Below are 21249 nucleotides of genomic sequence, written 5' to 3' on the forward strand. Positions count from 1 at the left end.
ATATGTGTGTTTCTATATAAAATTCTTATATTTAGGAATAGAGGAAGTATAATTTTATCTCAAAAAATGCAAACTATGTTTTTAGATAAATAGGGCATATTTCTTATTAGGATGTATTTTATTAGGCTTAATATGTCATAGTATGTGTAAAGGAAATGTTAAAGCCCTGATTCTCTTGTCAAAGATAATTGGGAAAACCATTATAAGTTTTTGTGAAGTTAGTTGAGAATAGATAAGGGACCAGAAACGGGTGCTGAAATCAAATGAGAATTGAATGTGTTCACACCAAACAAGTTTTCTAAATCTTAACCCTTTTCCCTGTAAATTACAGTTATTTTCGAATGCTGACACAAAATTATACACATCCCTCAAGTAGAGATTAAGACAGTATTTATAATCATGAACACCAGATTATTATTATTTTGAGTTTCAAGATTTACCTTGTTGAAGATGAGTAAAAAACACATTACAAGAAGTTAACATATAAAGACATTGCCTCCCACAAATCCACTAAAAAGATACAAAGAAGGTGACTATTATCTTTTTATGGGGGGATTTACGTTTTAATGTCTTGTGGGAGGCAATGTCTTTATATGTTAACTTCTTGTAATGTGTGGGAGGATAATAAAAAGAAAAAGATAATAGTCACCTTTTTATGGGGGGATTTACGTTTTGAAATAACTGTATGTATTTTAATTATTACAAGAAAACATGTCACATAGCTTCTTCGCGGATCTTGAAAGTGTCATGATCATCTTCTTCACGAATCCAACCATACTTCTCAAGAAAAGGATTCACAATAGATTGTGGAGGGTACTGATCAATGCAATGGTTCCAAACATTCCCCAAAGATTCTCCAACGTTAAGATCCCTCACAACCTCCCAAACGCAACTATTGCACTTGAAACCTGCCCCAAAGCTTATCATGAACACTCTGTCTCCTCTTCTCAGCCTCTTCTTAGCTTCCATATACCCCAAAACATACCACAAGCTACTCGCTGACGTGTTCCCAAACCGGTGTAGCGTCATCCTCGCCGGTTCAAGATCGTATTCGGACAAGTCGAGGCTGTAACCTATTGCGTCGATAACGGCTTTACCTCCCGTGTGAATGCAGAAATGGTCAATACCAGTCTTGAAGTTAATCCCTGCCTTTGGAGCTGCCTGAGCCACTGCCGTGGAGCCTTTGCTAGGGTTTCCACGAAGCTTCTTGAGGAGAAGACTCAACATGAACCTAAAGAGCTCGGTCACGGGAAGAATCTTGGGAGTGATGACTTTGAGGTTGTCTACGAAGGCCCGAGTCGCTGCTTTTGGAAGAGTCTTGTCTAAGTGGATACCGACACGGCCTAGCTCGTCCTCTTTTTGGACACATGCGTTGTATGAATCTTCTCTGGCTCCATGGTGGGTCCGTACCAAACACTTGAGCTTAAACATGGCTTTACCGCTCAGACTACGCTTGTTGGTCAAGAGAACGGCGCAGCCACCGGATCGGAACAAGCAGTTAGCTAGGATCATAGACCGGTTGTTTCCGCTGTACCAGTTCTGACTAAGCGACTCTGATGTTACAACAAGAGCAAGCTTGTTCTTGTACGTTTTGAAGATGTTTTTAACGATGTCTACGGAGATAACACTAGCGCTACATCCCATTGCCGTCAAGTTGAATACCTACAAATAGCACTAAATCAAATTTTTATTCAAAGAAATAAATACTACATAAATAGAATTAAAAAATTATAATTCATTAAAAGATTTTAAATAAATATATTTCTATATTTGAATTTAGATTTAGTGATTAGAATTTATGATTTACTATTTAAGAGTATGATTAAGGTTTAGGATATAGGGTAGTTTAGTGTTTTTATTGATTAATAAATATTATTTGGAAGTTTATTTCTCTTTGAATTTGTGACAAAAAAAAAACTAAAAATGGTATTTATGAGATTTGACCTACTTTTATGTCTTCTCTCATCTTGTAGTGGTTAACGATTCTTGCAGATAGAGAAGGTGCTGAGTTTAGCATCGCAACGTTGACTACAAGGACGTCGATATCCGTAGGTGAGAGTTTGTTTCTCTCGAGGAGTTTCTTGATTGTGTCTATGTAAAACTCTTCCATCTCCGAGAGCGCATCTTGTTGAGTAGGACACTCTTCACGGCCTTCAAAAAAGAGCCTTGGTGCGTACGTTTGCTCTCCGATACCTGAACTAACGATGGCTTTGAGGAGGAACTTGTACTCGTTGAGTCTAAGGTGTTTGTTTCGAAGGATGATCTCACCGCTGAATTGAGTACTCACCATACGATCGTCAGAAGGTTTGTGACATTGGTAGTCCAAGATGTAGCAGTTTTGATCTCTTTTGCAATCTATGCGTTTCCAGATCTTGAAGATGAGGTAAGAGATGAGAAGAGAAGAGAGGAGACATAGAAGATCCATTTCTTTTTAGTTTTCTTTCTGAGTTTGGGTTTAAGAAGAAGTGATGATGATGTCTATTTAAAACTGCATGAAGAAGTAGCCAAGATTGTTGTGGGATATATAAGAGGACCATGAAACAGAAAAAGACAGCTCTCGTTTCTGACAGCTCATCATGTCCGAAAGTCAATATCATTGGTAAGAACTCTCGGTGGGGGTTAATTTTAACTTGAAAAGTTTACTGACGAGCAGAGAGTTATGGTAAGAAAATTGACAACAATAAGGTGGCACATTGATGTGGCTGTACAAAATGGACGAAGACTTCGCCTGTTTTGTCGACTAAAGGATTTATTACATTTATTAAAAAAAAGTATTTATTACATTTTCATACGTACAAGTCTGAAAGTGTTATAGACAAAGGCACCAACAAGTATATATATACTATATGGAGAAAAATATGCGGACATTTACCCGAGCGGTCCTGAAATTTTGGAAAAGGATTTTTTTTTTTTTTTTTTTTTAATTTTAACAATTTTAAAGTCTTTGTATCATTTAAAATTTTAGGGACCAAAATTAATATTTCAATGTGTCAAGAACCGGCCCTGACTTTCATGTTGTAGAAATGTGCCCGTTCATATATTACAGTGGATTTAGCGAATCCAGGTTTGAAGGTCAAATCAATCAGCCTATTCTCCGGTCGTCAGTTTTGACAACAAATCTGAAGCATCTTTGTGATTTACAATCGTGATCGTCCTTTTTAGTACTATGAAATCATTACACTGGTGTGAATCTTAAGATCACTTGTTCAGTTAAAAACAGCTTATGGACTATTTTTTTGTCTGGTTATTATACGGATATAAATTACGAGAAACATTACATAAACGAGTGTCGTCCTATGATATTCATTTTTGACGGTATTCTTTGTGCCATGCTAAATATTTTTTGTAAGCATTTTTTTTTAATTTTTTCAAATTTTCTGTATAATTCACAATTTTACGGAAATTGAAGCTTAGACTTTTTAATATAAAAATTGTGTTGCCTACGATTCAAACTCCAAATATGGGTGTAGAAGTCTTTAAACCTTAACCACTAGATTACGGTGTTTCCACAACTTATAGACTAATTAATAATTAATATAAGACATTAGTTTTTTTTGATCAAAATATAAGACATTAGTTTTAGTTGCCTATAATGGAAAAAAAGTAATTAGAAGCACAATTTTATAGTTAAAATTAATTGGTGCATTGATGTGGATGTATCATGTATACAAATCAAGTGTCTATTTATTGAATCTGAATACACGAGGCCGTTATTAGTACGTTGTGACTTTTCAAGCCATCGTATCTGGTTAGTATCGTAATTAGTTGTTGTATTTAGAGATTCATGAATGATGTATGGTGTTCATAAGCTTTTATAGCATGATTGCATAGATTGACGTTTGATGGACCAAAGGTTATAGAAGTTTGGAGTGTAAATTATTTATGATTAGTTTGGGTAGCCAATGATATTTATTTTATATTCTATATATTAGGTTGTAGATGAAAGAGCAATAAAGAGATTTGGTGAGCTGTGAGTATGACGAAGGTTTAGGAAAATCATGAACTTCTTGGATACAAGTGAGAGTGCTGTGATAAGCTAGTCTCAACTTCCACCAACTTAATCACGTCGACTCTTCTTTTACTACTACAAAGCCCTCGTCCAACGCTTACTCACACCATCTGCATGTATATACGTCCTTTCCTTGGTCCCTTAAATAACTTATTAATCGATTCACATTAAAACCCTATCCTCTTTTAATCATGCAGCTACTTAAGAAATGTTATTGGTAACTTGAAAGGGACAAAGTTTGTAGATTAGCAATCCCAATAGCCAGTTGACTCAACAAAGAGTCTACTTTTTTTTTGCTCTGATGCTTTCTATTATGGGGGCTGGATATTGCCAAAATTGAGATTTTTTTTTTAAGTTTCAAATATTTGATAGAAACTCATGATGTTTTTTAAAAGTTATGAATAGAAGTGCTACAAATTTTATAACAGTTGAGGATATATTACAAAATTCATTAGTAACTAAGATTTTTTTCTTCGAGTTACAATGAGGTAATAAAACAATTTAACAACCAATAATAGCATATATAGACACATTAGGTTGACGTTGACAAAGGCAATCACGGGTTTACTTTTGTGAGAGCATTAAAAGTAGTCTAGTTAGAGGTTATTCTACTAATAATGAAGAAGTTAATGTTTGCTGGTGTATTTAGTTTGCTGGTCACTGACTCATCTCATTCTCATTTAGTATTAGTTTGATTTTTCTTGTGGTTGTTCATATATTATTCATTTTTTTCAAAAAAAAAAAACTCTTATTCACAAATATTTAAGCGATTTACTGAATTATTGAATCACAATGTCTTTTTCAATGTCTATCGTTTTTCCTTATAAATATTGTCAAAAATAAATGATTGACCACCCATGAATAACTGAAGTTTAAATTCTTATGGCCGAAATATGAATTACTTAACAAGCTATTCACATTTTTCGTTCGAGTTTCTATTTAAAACCATGCACTTTCATTTAAAATCAATGCTAGAATAGTGGTATAAAATAAATAAAATACCATATTTCCATTCTATATTATTCAGATCAACACTTCAACTTCTATACTAAAATCGTAGAGACATCCAAGGATTAATAATACTCACAGAGACATCACAATTAAAATCAGATTCTGATGTGGAATTAAATTGACAGAGAGATAATCTTATTATGCAGGCAAAATATGGACAACGAAGACGTATGAAGTATGAACTGTGGTTTCTCTAAAGATAGTATACATACATCTCCTACCTTTTTTTTTGTGCAAACAGAAAAATGTATGGCTAGTTGGCTACGGCATATACGTGGAACAAATTGGTATACCTCCCATGTTTGCATGCGGATACTAATATAAATAATCTTTGTGGACTTCTTTTCTGAACAGAATAATATTTGTAGACTTATTCAACTAACAACTTCACTTCCCAACCACAATTCTTTTTTATTTAATTTTGTAGAGTTACACTACTGCTGTGTCGAATGATTGACATTTTTAGCAACGAGCCATAAAAGATTGTCGGTCAAATATCATCATTAATATTTTAAATTTAAAATATATTTTACATATTTTTACTAAAATAATTATGTTTTGCCTTTGTTCTCGCCTTTCGTTACTTTGTTATTGGGACTAGGGATTAACCCGGGCTACGCCCGGGATTTTTATTTTTTTCTAATTTAAGTTGTTAAATTATTTATATTTAGGCTATGATTTATATTTATATAAATGTTAAAATGCATGTCATAATTAAAATTTATTTTTAAATTTTAACACGTTAAATTAACATATTTTTTACTATTTAAATATTTTTTTGTAATTTTATTGGCTATCTAGTTATCATATTTAGCAAAACTATCTTTTGAGTGTTGGAATAAATGTTTTAGAGATTTTATTAAACTGCAGAGTATTTTTGGATCGACCACATGCTTAACATTCGATCGATCCGTAAAAAGATGGTCGATCTCCTTGGCGAGGTAAGTACAATTTTAGCAAAAATATATTTTATTTTCAAATATTAAGTATATAACTATTCTTTTTAATATTTTTTTAATTGTATTTTTGATTAAATTATTGTATTATAATGGTTATGTAAATATTTTTTGTGATGTTTGAATTTTTGTTGTTCGTATACTTAACCTAGATGATATTGATGTTTAACAATTTATTGTTTTCTGGAAATAGAAAATAATGATATATCAAAACGTATCTAATACTTGTTAAATGATAGTATAATGTAAATTACATCCATTATTTGAAAATAAACATTTGTTGTTTTTATTTTTATTTTAAATCAGAAATTATTTTTATTTAAAAACATTATTCATATATAATATAATAGTTTAAGTTTGGAAGATTAATATATATATATAAATTATGTGTATTTTTTAAAACATAATTTAAGATATTATATATTGAGTATATGAATAAAAGCTGAATTTCTTACCTTGAAAATCAGATATTTATATTTTTATCTTCATGTTATACTCACCAATCCATCATTGATATTTATAACTCAGTATGTTTTTTAAAAAACTTAGTTTTAAGTAATAAACGAATTTAATAAATTAAATTCATCACCTATAATGTTCTGTAAACTATATTTGAAAACTCTCTAAAATTATATTTTAAGCATAATATTATTATTATTTAATTTAAGTTATTTTAAACATAATATATGCTAAACCAACTTAAATTATATTTACAATAGGACCATCCTAAACCGGTTAGTAAACCAAAAACAATACTAAACCAACATGAACCAATACCTGATTCGGCGAGGAAAGAAGTGTTTCGGGATAAACGCTTGAATGGTTATTAACTGAAATGGTTTGATCATGAAAGAGTTAGTATGAATATTAACAATAAAATTATACATTAGATTAATTTAAATTTGTAAGAATACCTTTGAGTCTATGAAAAGCAATTCAATTCCCATGAATAAGTTTGGTTTTGGAAGTTGCGGGTTTCCCAACAATGAATCCACCTAACAAAAAGTTTGTTGTTATAAAAAAATCTCATTCAAGGTCATTAAAGGTTTCTGGGACGGCAATAGTTGATAGTGAAACCTTTTTTTTGCTCGAATGCTTTGAAATTTTCCTTAATAGTGTGAGGTTGATGTGGATGGAATAATGAGTTTTATAGGGACTTTCTTGATGTAAAACTATAAAAAAAATTTTTGTTTAATGTGGTATTTCCATTTTTATATAATTTACTACCATTTTAAGATAGAAGTACATTTTAAGATAGATGCTTAAATCTTAATGTACTTTTTCCATTTTTTAAAATGTTTATTTCCATTTCTTATATTTTTATTTACGTAATATCAATATTTTATATTTTTAAATAGATATTTAAATATTAATGTACTTTTTCCATTTTTTAAATTGTGTATTTACTTATATTATATATTTTACATTTTAAGATAGATGTTTAATGCTTGATGAACTTTTTCCACTTTTTAAAAAATTGTGTATTTACTTATTATTACATATATAATTCATATATTATATATTTACATTATTTACTTATTATTTATTTTCATGTATATGTATTTCCATTTCTTGTACTTTTAATTTACTTAATATCTCTATTTTACATTTTAAGATAGATGTTTAAATCTTATGTATGTTTTCCATTTTTTAAATTGTATATTTCCATTTGTTATACTTTCTATTTACGTAATATCTATATTTTAAATTTTAATATATATTTTTAACTCTTAATGTAATTTCCCATTTTTTAAATTTGGTATTCACTTATATTATATATTTACTTATTATTTATTTTTCTTTATATTGTGTATTTCTATTTCTTATACTTTCTATTTACTAATAATTTTATATTTCAAGATTGATTTACATTTTAAGATAGATGTTTAAATACTAATGTATTTTTTCCATTTTTTTAAATTGTGTATTTCCTTTTCTTATACTTTCTATTTACTTAATATTTATATTTTACATTTTAAGATAGATGTTTAATATTTAATGTACTCTTTCCATTTTTTAAAAATTGTGCATTTACTTATTATTGTATATATAATTCGTATATTTATATATTTATAATATTTACTTATTATTTATTTTTCTATATATTGAGTATTTCTCTTTCTTATACTTTATATTTAGTTAATGTCTATATTTTATATTTTAAGATAGATGTTTAAATCTTTACGTATTTTTCCATTTTTAATGTAAAACGGCAATGTTTAATAGAAGAACTTGGACAAATAGTCAAATAGTTATATTTATGTTTTTTTTTCTTTTTTTAATAAAAGGTAATGTTACATTATGAAGATAACCCGTTTTTTTAGTGAACAATGGTAATCTTACATATGTTTAATGTAGTTTTTCCATTTTTTTATGTTGTATGTTTACATATTATTGTTATTTTTAAATGTAAAATGGTAATTTTACATATGTAAAATGGTAATTTTACATATGTTTAATGCAGTATTTCCATTTTTTATGTTGTATGTTTACATATTATTTATTATTTTCGAAATTATATATAATTTTTTTTTTACAAAATAGTAATGTTACATTATGGAGATAAGCCGTTTTTTTTTAGTGAAAAATGGTAATCTTACATATGTTTAATGTAGTTTTTTCATTTTTTATGTTGTATGTTTACATATTATTTTCTTAAAATAAAAATGTAAAATGGTAATCTTACATATGTTTAATGTAGTATTTCCATTTTTATGTTGTATGTTTTACATATATTTATTATTTTCAAAATTATATATAATGTTTTTTGTTTTTTTTATAAAACGGTAATGTTACATTATGGAGATAAACCGTCTTTTTTTTAAGTGAAAAATAGTAATCTTACATATGTTTAATGTAGTTTTTACATTTTTTTATGCTGTATGTTTACATATTTTTTATAATTTTCGAAAATAAGTAATATTAAAATGTAAAACTATATTTTAATGCCATGTGTCATCTTTCGAGATTATATTTTATATTTACTTATTATTTATTTTTCTTTATATTGTGTATTTTTATTTCTTATACTTTCTATTTACTAATAATTTTATATTTTAAGATTGATTTACATTTTAAGATAGATGTTTAAATACTAATGTACTTTTTCCATTTTTTTAAATTGTGTATTTCCTTTTCTTATACTTTCTATTTGCGTAATATCTATATTTTACATTTTAAGATAGATGTTTAAATCTTAATATACCTTTTCCATTGTTTTTAAGTTGTGTATTTCTTTTTCTTATATTTTCTATTTACTTAATATCTATATTTTACATTTTAAGATAGATGTTTAATATTTAATATATTATTTCCATTTTTAAAAAATTGTGCATTTACTTATTATTGTATATATAATTCGTATATTTATATATTTATAATATTTACTTATTATTTATGTTTTTATATATTGAGTATTTCTCTCTTTTATACTTTATATTTAGTTAATGTCTATATTTTATATTTTAAAATAGATGTTTAAATCTTTACGTATTTTTCTATTTTTAATGTAAAACGGCAATGTTTAATAGAAGAACTTGGACAAATAGTCAAACATATTTATGTTTAATGTAGTATTTCCATTTTTATGTTGTATGTTTTACAGATATTTATTATTTTCGAAATTATATATAATGTTTTTTGTTTTTTTTTTATAAAACGGTAATGTTACATTATGGAGATAAGCCGTCTTTTTTTTTAAGTGAAAAATAGTAATCTTACATATGTTTAATGTAGTTTTTCCATTTTTTAATGCTGTATGTTTACATATTTTTTACAATTTTCGAAAATAATTAATATTAAAATGTAAAACTATATTTTATGCCACATGTCATCTTTCGGAAGAAATGTTTTCCGCTGATGTGGACGCCCTATGGAGCCTCAAAAGCTCCCTTTTATTAGTAGAGTTTATTTTTCTTTATATTGTGTATTTTTATTTCTTATACTTTCTATTTACTAATAATTTTATATTTTAAGTTTGATTTACATTTTAAGATAGATGTTTAAATACTAATGTACATTTTCCATTTTTTTAAATTGTGTATTTCCTTTTCTTATACTTTCTATTTGCGTAATATCTATATTTTACATTTTAAGATAGATGTTTAAATCTTAATATACTTTTTCCATTGTTTTTAAGTTGTGTATTTCTTTTTCTTATATTTTCTATTTACTTAATATCTATATTTTACATTTTAAGATAGATGTTTAATATTTAATATACTCTTTCCATTTTAAAAAAATTGTGCATTTACTTATTATTGTATATATAATTCGTATATTTATATATTTATAATATTTACTTATTATTATTTTTTTATATATTGAGTATTTCTCTTTTTTATACTTTATATTTAGTTAATGTCTATATTTTATATTTTAAGATAGATGTTTAAATCTTTACGTATTTTTCTATTTTTAATGTAAAACGGCAATGTTTAATAGAAGAACTTGGACAAATGGTCAAACATATTTATGTTTAATGTAGTATTTCCATTTTTATGTTGTATGTTTTACATATATTTATTATTTTCGAAATTATATATAATGTTTTTTGTTTTTTTTTTATAAAACGGTAATGTTACATTATGGAGATAAACCGTCTTTTTTTTAAGTGAAAAATAGTAATCTTACATATATTTAATGTAGTTTTTCCATTTTTTAATGCTGTATGTTTACATATTTTTTACAATTTTCGAAAATAATTAATATTAAAATGTAAAACTATATTTTATGCCACGTGTCATCTTTCGAGAAAATTTTTTTCCGCTGATGTGGACGCCCTATGGAGCCTCAAAAGCTCCCTTTTATTACGAAAATAATTAATATTAAAATGTAAAACTATATTTTATGCCACGTGTCATCTTTCGAGAAAATTTTTTTCCGCTGATGTGGACGCCCTATGGAGCCTCAAAAGCTCCCTTTTATTAGTAGAGATTATATAGTGTAGCTTAAAAATGATTAACGTCTGAAAGTATTTGCCTTTTCTAGATTCATAGAACACATTGCGAGAGGCTGGCCCAAATCTTTTGGAGGCCTAAATCAAAACTTACACTTGTGGGCCTCATAAAAGTGAAGAGAATTCTATTTCTACCATTGTTTATATTACATATAAATTTAACTTTAAATAATAATTATTCATAAAAATCTTATATTTATGATTAAAAAATTATATTAACCCTTTTTAATTTTTATAAATATTTTAAAAATTATTTATAAACTATTTATAAAAAATTATAAACCCAACCATATCTCTTAAACAAGAACCACTTAACTTTAAACCCAAATGTTAAATATTTTTCATAAATATAGTATTAGAAATTAGTATCTATGTTATAGTATTTCAAAAAAATTTTCTAAAAATATGTTGTGTGTTTCACTTAATTTTTTATATAATCTAGATCAGTTTCATATTGATCAATATGTTTTCCACATAACAATGGTCAAAAGTCTAAAAGTTAAAAGCTTAAATAATCCTTATTCCTTACCAATCAAGACCATGATCGAGAAAGTGAAGCTTATATAACTTGTAATCAACATGAAATTTGTTATCAAATTAATAGGCTTTGTTGTTACATATTACGATACAACACAACACAACGCAATTCAAATACAACAAGGAAAAAAAAACTAGTAAGAAAGATAAACGGTGCACTCCAGAACAGTCTCAAGCCCATCTGTGAACTGGTGCGGCTGCTGTGTGTTCCCACTGCCACCAGTATAAGTCTTGACAACGGCATATCCTCTCGCATTCACATACTTCCCCGTACCACCCATGACCCCAAGATGAGATTCCGATGCAGCCGTTCTATGCACACCGAAGAAACTGATGCTATCTTCATAACCACCACTCTCAAACATAGCCGTGAAGGCCATAGTCTGGCTAGTTCCATCCACCGCGCTCGCCACGTAGAAGCCCTGAGCTTTGCCAAGCAGACCTGACCCGAGCTCATGCCCTTCCGTTAGCTCGTTGTCCATCACCGTCATCGTCCCAAACATGAGCATCTGAAGGGACGAACCAGATGGGAGCTGACCGCCATTAGCCACGGGGAGACCGTTCAAGAGGCTGTTCCCGTTGTTCTGTAGAATGCTGGAAGTGGTTCCTCCCAGACCGACCAGAAGCGGGACGTTGTTGTTGTTGAGGATTCCGTTGTTGTTACTGTTAGATGGAACGCCGTTGCTGACAGGGAGGTTTGCGCCGTTGGGTTTGGCGAATGGAAGCTGGCCACTGAGAGCTGCGTTTGCAACGACTCCGGTCACAGCCCTGGCTGTTGGGTTTGAGCCACCGAGTATATCGTGCATAAAGAAGACTAATGTGTGGTCGGGAAGTAAACCACCTGCACCTGAGCCAGCAGTCGGCAAAGGCCCTGAACCAGCAGCAGGCAAAGGACCAGAACTAGCAACCGGAACGGGACCTGAACCGGTGGTTGGAAGAGAACCGGGGACAGTAGCAGGCAAGGGAACCGAACTAGCAACCGGTAAAGAACCAGAACCAGTGGTTGGTAGAGGTCCAGAGCCACTTAAAGTATTCAAAGGACCTGAACCGCCTGAGGCTGGACTTGCACCTGTAGTGATACCAGTTGAAGTGGGGAAGAGGCCTGAACCAGACGTTGTGGTAGGCACAGGGACCAAGCCAATATCTTCTTCTTCATTAAGAAGCCGAGCAGGAGAGACAAAAGTAATGGCAAGAGATAAAACAAAGAGAAAGAGTATCTTGCAGCCTGCCATTGACAAGGAATAAGTTTAGTTAATTTGAATTTTGAATTTGAGTTGAGCTTTTCTACTTGTCCTGTGATTATACAGACTGATTCAGAACGAGCATTTATAAAAGAAACCAAGCCAGATTTTTGATGGAAAAACAAGATGGAGTTGATGAAACAGAGTAGGTAACATCTTTTCCATTATATGAGTGGTTTGGTTTAGAGAAAAAAAAAACATAAACCAGAATAAAAAATTCAGAATATAAATTCACCAAAAGATCTTGAATGTATCAGAAGTTCCAATGAATGAATTATCCAAAATATTAAACATTTCAGATTCCTCAGCATAATAAGACAATCCAGCAAATTTTCACCAAAAACTGTTTTTTTTTTCTTGAATCAAGAAGATATTAAACCCCTCCATTTTAAGTTAACTCATGAATAAACAAGTATAAGAATCTCACCTTTAAGAGATCACTCACTGCTTAGGTAGAAATAACTTTTGACAAAGCCTCACAACAACCTCCTCCATCCTTAATACAGAGACCATTAACTAGTTTTTCCCAAGCACCAGATCCAAAGCTTAAATTTTTCTTTCCCATCACCTCCAACACAAAGCAAGCATGGTCCAAGTTACCTCCTTTTACCAACCCATCAACCAAACACACAAACGTTGCAGGTGTAGGCGCGTGTCTACTCGCAAGCATCGCATTCAAAATACTCAACGCAGAATCAAAATCCCCAATACGACAAAACCCATCAACCATCATACGGTAGGTAGCCGCATTAGGCTTGCAACCTTTCATCTGCATCTCCATTAGCGTTCTATAAGCCTCTGAGGCTCTCCCTTCACTACAAAGATGATTCACAAGAATGTTGTAGATCACAACATCTGGCTTTATCCTCCTCTTCTTCATCTCATTTAGTAAAAGCCTTGCCTCATCTATCTTCCCTCTCTTTCCAAGATCACTCATCAAAACCCCGTAGTTAACCAAGCCCGGTTTACACCCACGATACTCCATATCGAACATCAGCTTCTTGGCCTCGTTGTACTCTCCTTTACAACACAAACCCTTCATCAACAACGCGAACGTCACGTGATTGGGGCGTATTCTCTTCACCATCATATCTTCAAGCAAGCTTTTCGCCTCCCCCACGTCGTTACTCCGGCACAAGAATCCGATTAAACTATTATAAGTCACAACGGTCGGTTGCACTTCTCTCTCAAGCATTTCGTCGAACACCTTGCGCGCACCTTCCCAATCACATTTCTCTAAAAACCCTTTGATCAATACATTGAAGGAAACAGAGTTCGGACGCAAACCCATATCTTTAGCTCCGTCGACAAATGTTTTAGCTTTTTCTAATTCGTTACTATCGACGAGGACGTTGATGAGAGTGTTGAGAGACTGGATCGTACGGACGCAGTCAAACGACGTCATTTTGTGGAACACGTCGACGGCTTTATCAATTGAGTTTGCTTTTCCGTAGTGCTGAATCAATCCGATGAAGAGGGATTCTCTGCATCGGACGTTACGGTGGTGGACGAGGAGGAGGATTTGGTCGACTGCGTCGAAGTCACGTGACTTGGCGAGTTTGTAGATGAGTGAGGAGTAAGATGGGTAGTCGTGTCGGAAACCCATTTGCTGGTAGTGGTGGAAGAGAGACAGAGCTTCCTCTGTTTCTTCGGTTTGTTTGAGATCGGTGAGAAACGGAACTTCTTCCCATGGCTTTCTTGTGACTTTGTGAATTGTTGTTTGTTCGTGGATGTTGGGTTTCTTTGTGGGTTTGACAGATTGAGATGTGTGGTAATGATGTCGGGATGCGATGGTGGTAAGAGGAGAGGAGGATAGTCTTCTATGCATTGGATCAGCTCTGTCTTCCTTCTTTGCTCTGTTTCAGCGTAGTTATAGACAACTCGGAATTAAATATAAAGTTTTGGTTTTTATATTCAAAATTTGAACTTTTGTAGTAATTTGTAATGTTTATTTTAAGTGTTTAGCTAATATCTCATACTCGGAATTAAATATAAATTTATATTCAGAAGTTTGAAACTTTGTAATTTGGTATGTTTATTGTAAGTGTTTAGTGATCTCTGATTACTATGTTATCTATCTTGAAAGTTAATTCATTTGTTAAACAAAATAAATTATCATTGTTTCTTCTTGGTGATCCAAGCTTATGTGAAACCAGCACTGCTCCATAAGAAGTTGGCTATAAACATTGTTGATTGTCCTTGCGAGTTATGGTCCGCACAGTTTTGCCAGAAGGCTATAAAGAAAACAAATACACACAGAAACTGTGAGAGGTTTAGCGAGAGGAAGGTGGAAAGATACAGAGCATTTGCTTGGTTAGCTGAGTGTACGTACCATTGATGTGTGTTTTAAGATGGAGATAGTGCAGTTGCTGTTCCTGTGGTCACGCGATAGCATAAGTCTCACGTGCGGAATGCTTTTCCAGGTTTCGCCAAGAGCCGGTTTGGTTTTACCGCTTTCTCCAGCACCCACCGTGTGGTTCGTCACCTTTAAATGCAAAAGGAAGAGTTAAATAAAAGGATTTAACTATGAATGACAGACCCAATGAGTTCCCTGAAACTTGTTTAATACCAGTACAGCAATGTTATGTTCATGTGCCAGCTTCTTAAGCAGATATCCAAGTGCCACCATCAAAGCGCGTCCTGCACACACCAAGTTTTGAGTCATTTTTCACAATCACCAGCTCATCAGTTAAGCATTTAGGTAAATAATAAAAAAAGATGGACGTACAAGGACATGTACCCTGTGAGCCACTGCCTCCGAGGATTGGGGTAATCAGAGAAGAGATTGAATCAACGACTAACAATCGTAACCGGTATTCGTTCACATTCATCTGCACCTGAAACATATACAAATGGTTATCACTAAGGATCAATGAGGAAATCACATATTCTAGCTAGCTGTATACCTGAGACCTCAAAGCAACCTCTAGACCTTGCAGCGTATCAAACATTGTATAGATGTCATAGACCGTGTGACATGATATCCTGCTCAAGACTCTCTGCACATATACGTTTCTTGTCAGTAAAACTAACATGATACTGGTCCATAGACTAGGAGATAAGAGTTGCTGGTAAATAAACCTTTCGTAAAGCAGCAGCATCCGAACTTCCACAGATGAATTGAGCAATGCGTCGGGCACAAAAAGAGTTCCCCGTGTCTATATAAAAGACCCTCCCATCTTGCTTCTCTGCCACGCTCGCACTAGCTTGCATACAAAACTATTCCATTCATAAGAAACCACATAATTTAAAGAGACGGCCAAAAGGGCTAACCAAAGACAACAAATCCACAACACGTAGGCATATATGTGATGTCGCAGTATAAGATTTGTTACATAAACCTGCCTAACAGAAGTATCAGTATACATACTTGTGTTTTACCAGAAGACGATGGTCCAACAAGCTCTGTCAGCTGACCCTCACGTAGCCCACCTTGAAGTAATGAGTCCGCCCTTATAAAAACCCATCAATAGAAACACTTAAGAAGCAGAGTCTCAAACTGATAACAGAACAAGTTACAGAGTCTTTACCCGTTGTCTCCACTCGATAGAGTGTGTTTATTACGCTGCAGATCCTCCAACAACTCCATACCATTCAACAATGGCCGACACTTAACCTCTATCAAAGAAAGCATCACAGTGATGCCCTGAAGAAACCAAAGGTCAACACTTTGTATAACTTTTAGCTAAAATTCAAAAACTCAAAACAACTAACCTCCTTCAATCTATCAGCATTCGCTTCTCTTTCAGCGAACGCAGCAAGTTCATAGAGGTCATGAAGAAGGAAATCTTCAACTGCATCATTTTAACAGATAAAGCAAAAAAGAGTCTAAACGCATTTCGTCGAACACCTTATACGCAAAGGATCAAGCTATACAGAGTCGAATCGAGAAAACGAGAGTTGAAGAAGAAGAGAAGGGAACCTGTGAGAATCCCATGAGAAGCGCAGAAGTCTCGGAAACATGCGTCGATGATTGAATTCTCCATCTCCAGATGTTTGAGAGGCGCCATGTTCACCTTGACACTGGAGTAGAATCTCTAATCAATTTGCCTCCGGTTTGATCAACCCGGTAAAGCTTAACCTATATCCGGTCACTGAGAACCGTAATTAAAAATTATATTGAATGAACATACCATTTTCTGTTTAATGTTTTCCAGTTATCATAATTTCTTTTGTTTACATAATCATTGTTAGAGACGAGTCTTAGATATATAAAGTAAAGCAAACCATAATTTGACAAATTAGTATTGAAATTTTTTTAAGTATTATAAATTTTGAATTTTTTTTTGTATATTTTTTATCACTAATAAATAAATCTTAGAGATCACTCAATATTCTTTTTTAATTATATAAAATAAGAAGTTTACTTGATTGCTATTTAGTTATGTGTTTTCTGTTTCTTATTTTTTTAACTTTCTTTATTGAAAATATTTTTGGATAAGAACATAATATATCTAGGAATTATCTTTTGATTTTATAATATATTTTTTTGATTCTAATTATTATTATTATTTTTTTAATCACTTAAATAGATAAAAAAAATATCTATGTCACTTAGTTTAACTCATGATAAAAAAATATCTATTTTAACATCTGTGACTAAGTGACATAGATATTTTTTAGTTTTTTTACAACGTAAAAATCTCACGCTTTAAAATCGTGGGTCAAAATCTAGTTAGTATTATTACTTCTCCTTTTTGTTTTGTTTCTAACCATCATTTTATTTAGATTTCATATGTTTAGTTTAATTTTTATTAACAAAATATTGACAACAACCTTTTTCTATTTAATTTTGGAAAATCATCACAATATTTACAGGTATATTCTAGTTTTTGTTTGTTTTGTTAACTTTCTGGATAACTATAAATCATTTGCATATAATTTCTAGGGAAATTAATGTTGTAGAAGTTCAAAAAATCTATAAATAATCTATGCATTAATGGTTTTATGAACATATATTTTCATTCTTTACTAGTTAAACATTATATGAGATTCCATGAAAATTTTGATATTTTCCTGTTATGTAGTTTTCTTATAATGAATTGCTTTGACAAAAAAAAAAGAATTGCTAACATGTATCAAAATCTAAATGTATTTATACAAAAGTAAATATCTTATTATAATTACCAAAGTAACTTGTCTCACATAGATACAAAAAGCTTACAGTTAAAACTTCAAGATACGCTACCTAGAACGTCAGCCTCAATATTACTCCAGCCTCCACCTATATAAGTAGCTTAACTATCAAGACCTCAAAAAACAACATTTCACACTTTCTTCAAACAAATAATAATAACTAGAATTTGGTTGAAAAAGTCGCTAAGCTTACAAAACATGAGGTTCACAGGAGTAGTATGCATCGCGTTTGTGATAGTCCTTGTGTCGGCTTTAGCTCCGACCAAAGCAGACTTGGAAGAGAAAGTGGCATGCATCCCGACAGAACTTATGACATGCATACCAGCATTACAAACCGGAAGTCAACCGTCTGCTGAATGCTGCGGAAAACTGAAAGAACAAGAGTCGTGTTTGTGTGGTTACATACAAAATCCATTGTTTTCTCAGTATGTTACATCTGAAAATGCTCACAAAATTTTAGCGACTTGTGGCATCCCTTATCCTACTTGTTAAAATTTTAAATTTCAAAATCCTATATAACAATGTGTCATGGTTTACCGCCATTGATTAAATAATCAAATAAAATACATTTTTCTTGTAATATAATCAAATATAATATCATTTTTCTAGTATAGATCGTTTTAAATAAAAATGTTAAAAGAGACATGCATATATGCTAAACCAAACCCATCATGCGGATGGTATGGTTTTAAAGTTTAAATCCGTTAATAGGCGAGGTTGTGAGTTAGTCTATGATAGATTGTGTTTACCCATTGCCTCCATCTAAGCTTAACTATCAACGCCCCTTTTTTTGAACAACAACTATCAACACCTCAAAAACAACATCTCAAAACATTCTTCAAACAAATAATAATAACTAGAATTAGTTTGAGAAAGTCGCAAAGTTTACAAAACATGAAATTCACAGGAGTAGTATGCACCGCGTTTGTGATAGTCCTTGTGTCAGCTTTAGCTCAAGCAACCCGACAGAACTTACACCATGCATACCAGCAGGACAAACCGGAAGTCAACCGTCTGCTGAATGCTGCGGAAAACTGAAAGAGCAAGAGTCGTGTTTGTGTAAATACATAAATAAACGATTGTTTCCTCCGTATGTTTCATCCGCAAATGTTCAAAAGGTCTTAGCGGCTTGTGGTATACCGTATCCTATATGTACAAATTAACATCAGATGTAACAATGTGGCATGGTTTACCCATTGATTAAATTAATAGTCGATATAATATTATTTTTATAATATAGTTCGTTTTAAGTAGAAAAGTTAAACGGACATGCATGCATACTAAACCAAACCTACGAACCTATCCATCATGAGGATGGTATGGGTATAGGATTTTGAATCCGTTGGTAGGAAGGGCTTGTGAGTTAGTACATGATAGATTGTAACTTTGACGAATTTGTCAACTTGTAAATGTTTTATTTATTTCAATAAAGAAACATTAAAAGCTGCACAAAGAGAACAAGAACCGGTCCAGGAACAACACATGAATAAAAGCAAAGAGATACTTCCGTGAATCACAAGCAAAGAGAAACCCTAATACGAAGAAAAAAACGATTAATGATAAAGCTGGTCTTTGCTCTCTCGCTGCCTTCTTCATTTGGAAGGAGGGAAGAAAATGGCGTCCGAAGTTCTCTTAGAATTACGGAAAGACTCCTCCACCTCTCGATCAACCTTACCATTACTGAGAAAAAGTTAAAGGAGTAAAACCTTACCATTACCTAGGGAGACTGGTCCTGAAACAAATAAAACATATATAAACTGATAAAACGTTTGAATCCAACCTTATAACAAACCAATCTTTACAGTTATAGTGTTATACTATCGTCTGTTATACCTCTTTGTCGGGGTCCACAAAAATACACTCAAAAGTCTGAAAAGAGAAGTTAAAGGAGTAAAAATAGAAGACATAAAAGAAAGGAAACGAATGAGCCGGAGGAACCTTACCGGGTATTTAACAACATGGTGGAAGGAGCTAAGTCTTCTTCAGGAATCATATGGAACACATTCCAATATCTTCAAAGAATCTCACTCATGGATTTTATTTATAGCAGTGAGTTTCAAATTCCCATCTTTCCGGACCGTTTCACAAACATAGCGAAAGTATTCTACCTGACGTAAAAAATTGTTTTGAAATGATCAATCAAAGTATCACATAGAAAACTATACAAATAATATCTATTTTTTTACATAATCATTGTTAAGAGTCTATTCATATTTTTTTACTTGTGGACAAATTCGTATTATTACTTTTCTTGTTTTTGTTTTGTTTTGCACTATCATTTTATTTAGATTTCATATGTTTAATTTAATTTTCTATTTACAAAATATTGACAGCTATTTTTATATTTAATTTTGGAAAATTATCACAGTAGTGACAGGTATACTCTACTTTTTGTTTGTTTTGTTAACTTTCTGGATAACTATAAATTATTTGCATATTAAATTTCTAGTCACAATAGTTATAGATATATTCTACTTTTTGTTTGTTTTGTTAACTTTCTGGATAACTACAAATCATTTGCATATCAATTTTTTAGGGAAATTAGTGCTGTAAATTTTCAAAAAAAAATCTATAGATAATCTATGCATTGATGGTTTATTATGAACATATATTTTCATTCTTTACTAGTTAAATATTATATGAGATTCCTTGCAAATTTTGATATTTTTCCTATTATGTAGTTTTCTTATATAGAATTGCTTTGACCAAAAAAAAGAATTGCTAACATGTATCAAAATCTGGATGTATGGATATACATATCTTATAATAATTACCAAAGTAACATACCTCACATAGATACGAAAAGCTTACAGTCAAAAATTCAAGATACACTACCTAAAAACGTCAGCCCTCTTACAAATATTACTCCAACATCCATCTATATAATAGCTTGACTATCAGAACCTCAAAATTAACTTCTCAAACATTTCTCAGAAAAAAAACTAGAACTAAGGTTGAAGAGTCGCCAAGCTTACAAAACATGTGTTGGAACCCAATAGTCAGCATGAAGTTCACAGGAGTAGTATGCATCGCATTTGTGATAGTCCTTCTGTCGGCTTTAGCTCCGACCAAAGCAGTCTTTGAAGAGAAAGTGGCATGCATCCCGACAGAACTTATGACATGTATACCAGCATTACAAACCGGAAGTCAACCGTCCGCTGACTGCTGCGGAAAACTGAAAGAACAAGAGTCGTGTTTGTGTGGTTACATACAAAATCCATTGTTTTCTCAGTATGTTACATCTGAAAATGCTCACAAAGTTTTAGCGACTTGTGGTATATCTTATCCTACTTGTTAAAATTTCAAATTTCAAATCCTATGTAACAATCCGTTATGGTTTATCCATTGATATTAAATAATCAATATTTTCTTATAACAACCGTTTTAAATATAAATGTCAAA

At 31.6% G+C, this 21249-nt stretch overlaps 6 protein-coding genes across 8 annotated transcripts; 2 read left to right on the forward strand and 4 right to left on the reverse strand.

The window, feature by feature from the left end:
- Window positions 1-625: 625 nt before the first annotated feature.
- Window positions 626-2510, reverse strand: LOC106362262 (3-ketoacyl-CoA synthase 3). The gene is made up of 2 exons (XM_013802119.3): window positions 1949-2510; window positions 626-1662 (listed from the first exon to the last, which is right to left on the reverse strand). Exons 1-2 carry the CDS (start codon window positions 2423-2425, stop codon window positions 715-717), a joined length of 1425 nt encoding a protein of 474 aa, XP_013657573.1. The 5' UTR covers window positions 2426-2510; the 3' UTR covers window positions 626-714.
- Window positions 2511-11509: 8999 nt separating this feature from the next.
- LOC106362261 (dirigent protein 25-like) lies at window positions 11510-13089 on the reverse strand. Its single transcript, XM_013802118.3, has one exon. It carries the CDS (start codon window positions 12700-12702, stop codon window positions 11605-11607), a length of 1098 nt encoding a protein of 365 aa, XP_013657572.1. The 5' UTR covers window positions 12703-13089; the 3' UTR covers window positions 11510-11604.
- Window positions 11510-14668, reverse strand: LOC106362260 (pentatricopeptide repeat-containing protein At1g07740, mitochondrial). Its single transcript, XM_013802117.3, has 2 exons — window positions 13139-14668; window positions 11510-12695 (listed from the first exon to the last, which is right to left on the reverse strand). The coding sequence occupies exon 1, from the start codon at window positions 14537-14539 to the stop codon at window positions 13160-13162; it is 1380 nt and encodes a 459-aa protein (XP_013657571.1). The 5' UTR covers window positions 14540-14668; the 3' UTR covers window positions 11510-12695; window positions 13139-13159.
- A 28-nt stretch (window positions 14669-14696) lies between these two features.
- LOC106362259 (DNA repair protein RAD51 homolog 4) lies at window positions 14697-17207 on the reverse strand. Of its 3 annotated transcripts, none has more exons than XR_002653697.2 (10): window positions 16634-17194; window positions 16426-16505; window positions 16242-16357; window positions 16082-16163; window positions 15793-15930; window positions 15618-15710; window positions 15440-15548; window positions 15281-15351; window positions 15044-15196; window positions 14697-14945 (listed from the first exon to the last, which is right to left on the reverse strand). XR_002653697.2 is itself a non-coding variant. In XM_013802115.3 (10 exons), the coding sequence occupies exons 1-10, from the start codon at window positions 16719-16721 to the stop codon at window positions 14854-14856; spliced, it is 1038 nt and encodes a 345-aa protein (XP_013657569.1). In that variant the 5' UTR covers window positions 16722-17207; the 3' UTR covers window positions 14697-14853. The 3 variants fall into 3 exon arrangements, 2 of the variants coding, with proteins under 2 accessions (XP_013657569.1, XP_013657570.1); XM_013802115.3 differs by having other exon boundaries at window positions 14697-14973; window positions 15452-15548; window positions 16634-17207; XM_013802116.3 differs by having other exon boundaries at window positions 15452-15548; window positions 16634-17189.
- Window positions 17208-17953: 746 nt separating this feature from the next.
- On the forward strand, window positions 17954-18427 carry LOC106360267 (non-specific lipid-transfer protein 2). The gene has a single exon (XM_013799854.3). The coding sequence runs from the start codon at window positions 18046-18048 to the stop codon at window positions 18337-18339; it is 294 nt and encodes a 97-aa protein (XP_013655308.1). The 5' UTR covers window positions 17954-18045; the 3' UTR covers window positions 18340-18427.
- Window positions 18428-20718: 2291 nt separating this feature from the next.
- On the forward strand, window positions 20719-21223 carry LOC106360266 (non-specific lipid-transfer protein 2). The gene has a single exon (XM_013799853.3). It carries the CDS (start codon window positions 20828-20830, stop codon window positions 21143-21145), a length of 318 nt encoding a protein of 105 aa, XP_013655307.1. The 5' UTR covers window positions 20719-20827; the 3' UTR covers window positions 21146-21223.
- Window positions 21224-21249: the final 26 nt, after the last annotated feature.

Source organism: Brassica napus, chromosome A8 (assembly GCF_020379485.1).
Source record: "Brassica napus cultivar Da-Ae chromosome A8, Da-Ae, whole genome shotgun sequence".
In the NCBI taxonomy this organism is placed as follows: domain Eukaryota; kingdom Viridiplantae; phylum Streptophyta; class Magnoliopsida; order Brassicales; family Brassicaceae; genus Brassica; species Brassica napus.

Bases quoted from the DNA above. Each gene is read 5' to 3' on its own strand.
- LOC106360266 (XM_013799853.3), top strand. From the start codon at position 20,828: ATGTGTTGGAACCCAATAGTCAGCATGAAGTTCACAGGAGTAGTATGC.
- LOC106362259 (XM_013802115.3), bottom strand. From the start codon at position 16,721: ATGGCGCCTCTCAAACATCTGGAGATGGAGAATTCAATCATCGACGCA. The intron at 16,164-16,241 runs GTAAAGACTCTG...GGTTTTTATAAG, and splicing joins CTATCGAGTGGAGACAACGG to GGCGGACTCATTACTTCAAG. The intron at 15,549-15,617 runs GTATACAGCTAG...TATATGTTTCAG, and splicing joins AGGTTGCTTTGAGGTCTCAG to GTGCAGATGAATGTGAACGA.
- LOC106362261 (XM_013802118.3), bottom strand. From the start codon at position 12,702: ATGGCAGGCTGCAAGATACTCTTTCTCTTTGTTTTATCTCTTGCCATT.
- LOC106362260 (XM_013802117.3), bottom strand. From the start codon at position 14,539: ATGCATAGAAGACTATCCTCCTCTCCTCTTACCACCATCGCATCCCGA.
- LOC106360267 (XM_013799854.3), top strand. From the start codon at position 18,046: ATGAGGTTCACAGGAGTAGTATGCATCGCGTTTGTGATAGTCCTTGTG.
- LOC106362262 (XM_013802119.3), bottom strand. From the start codon at position 2,425: ATGGATCTTCTATGTCTCCTCTCTTCTCTTCTCATCTCTTACCTCATC. The intron at 1,663-1,948 runs GTAGGTCAAATC...TGCTATTTGTAG, and splicing joins AGATGAGAGAAGACATAAAA to GTATTCAACTTGACGGCAAT.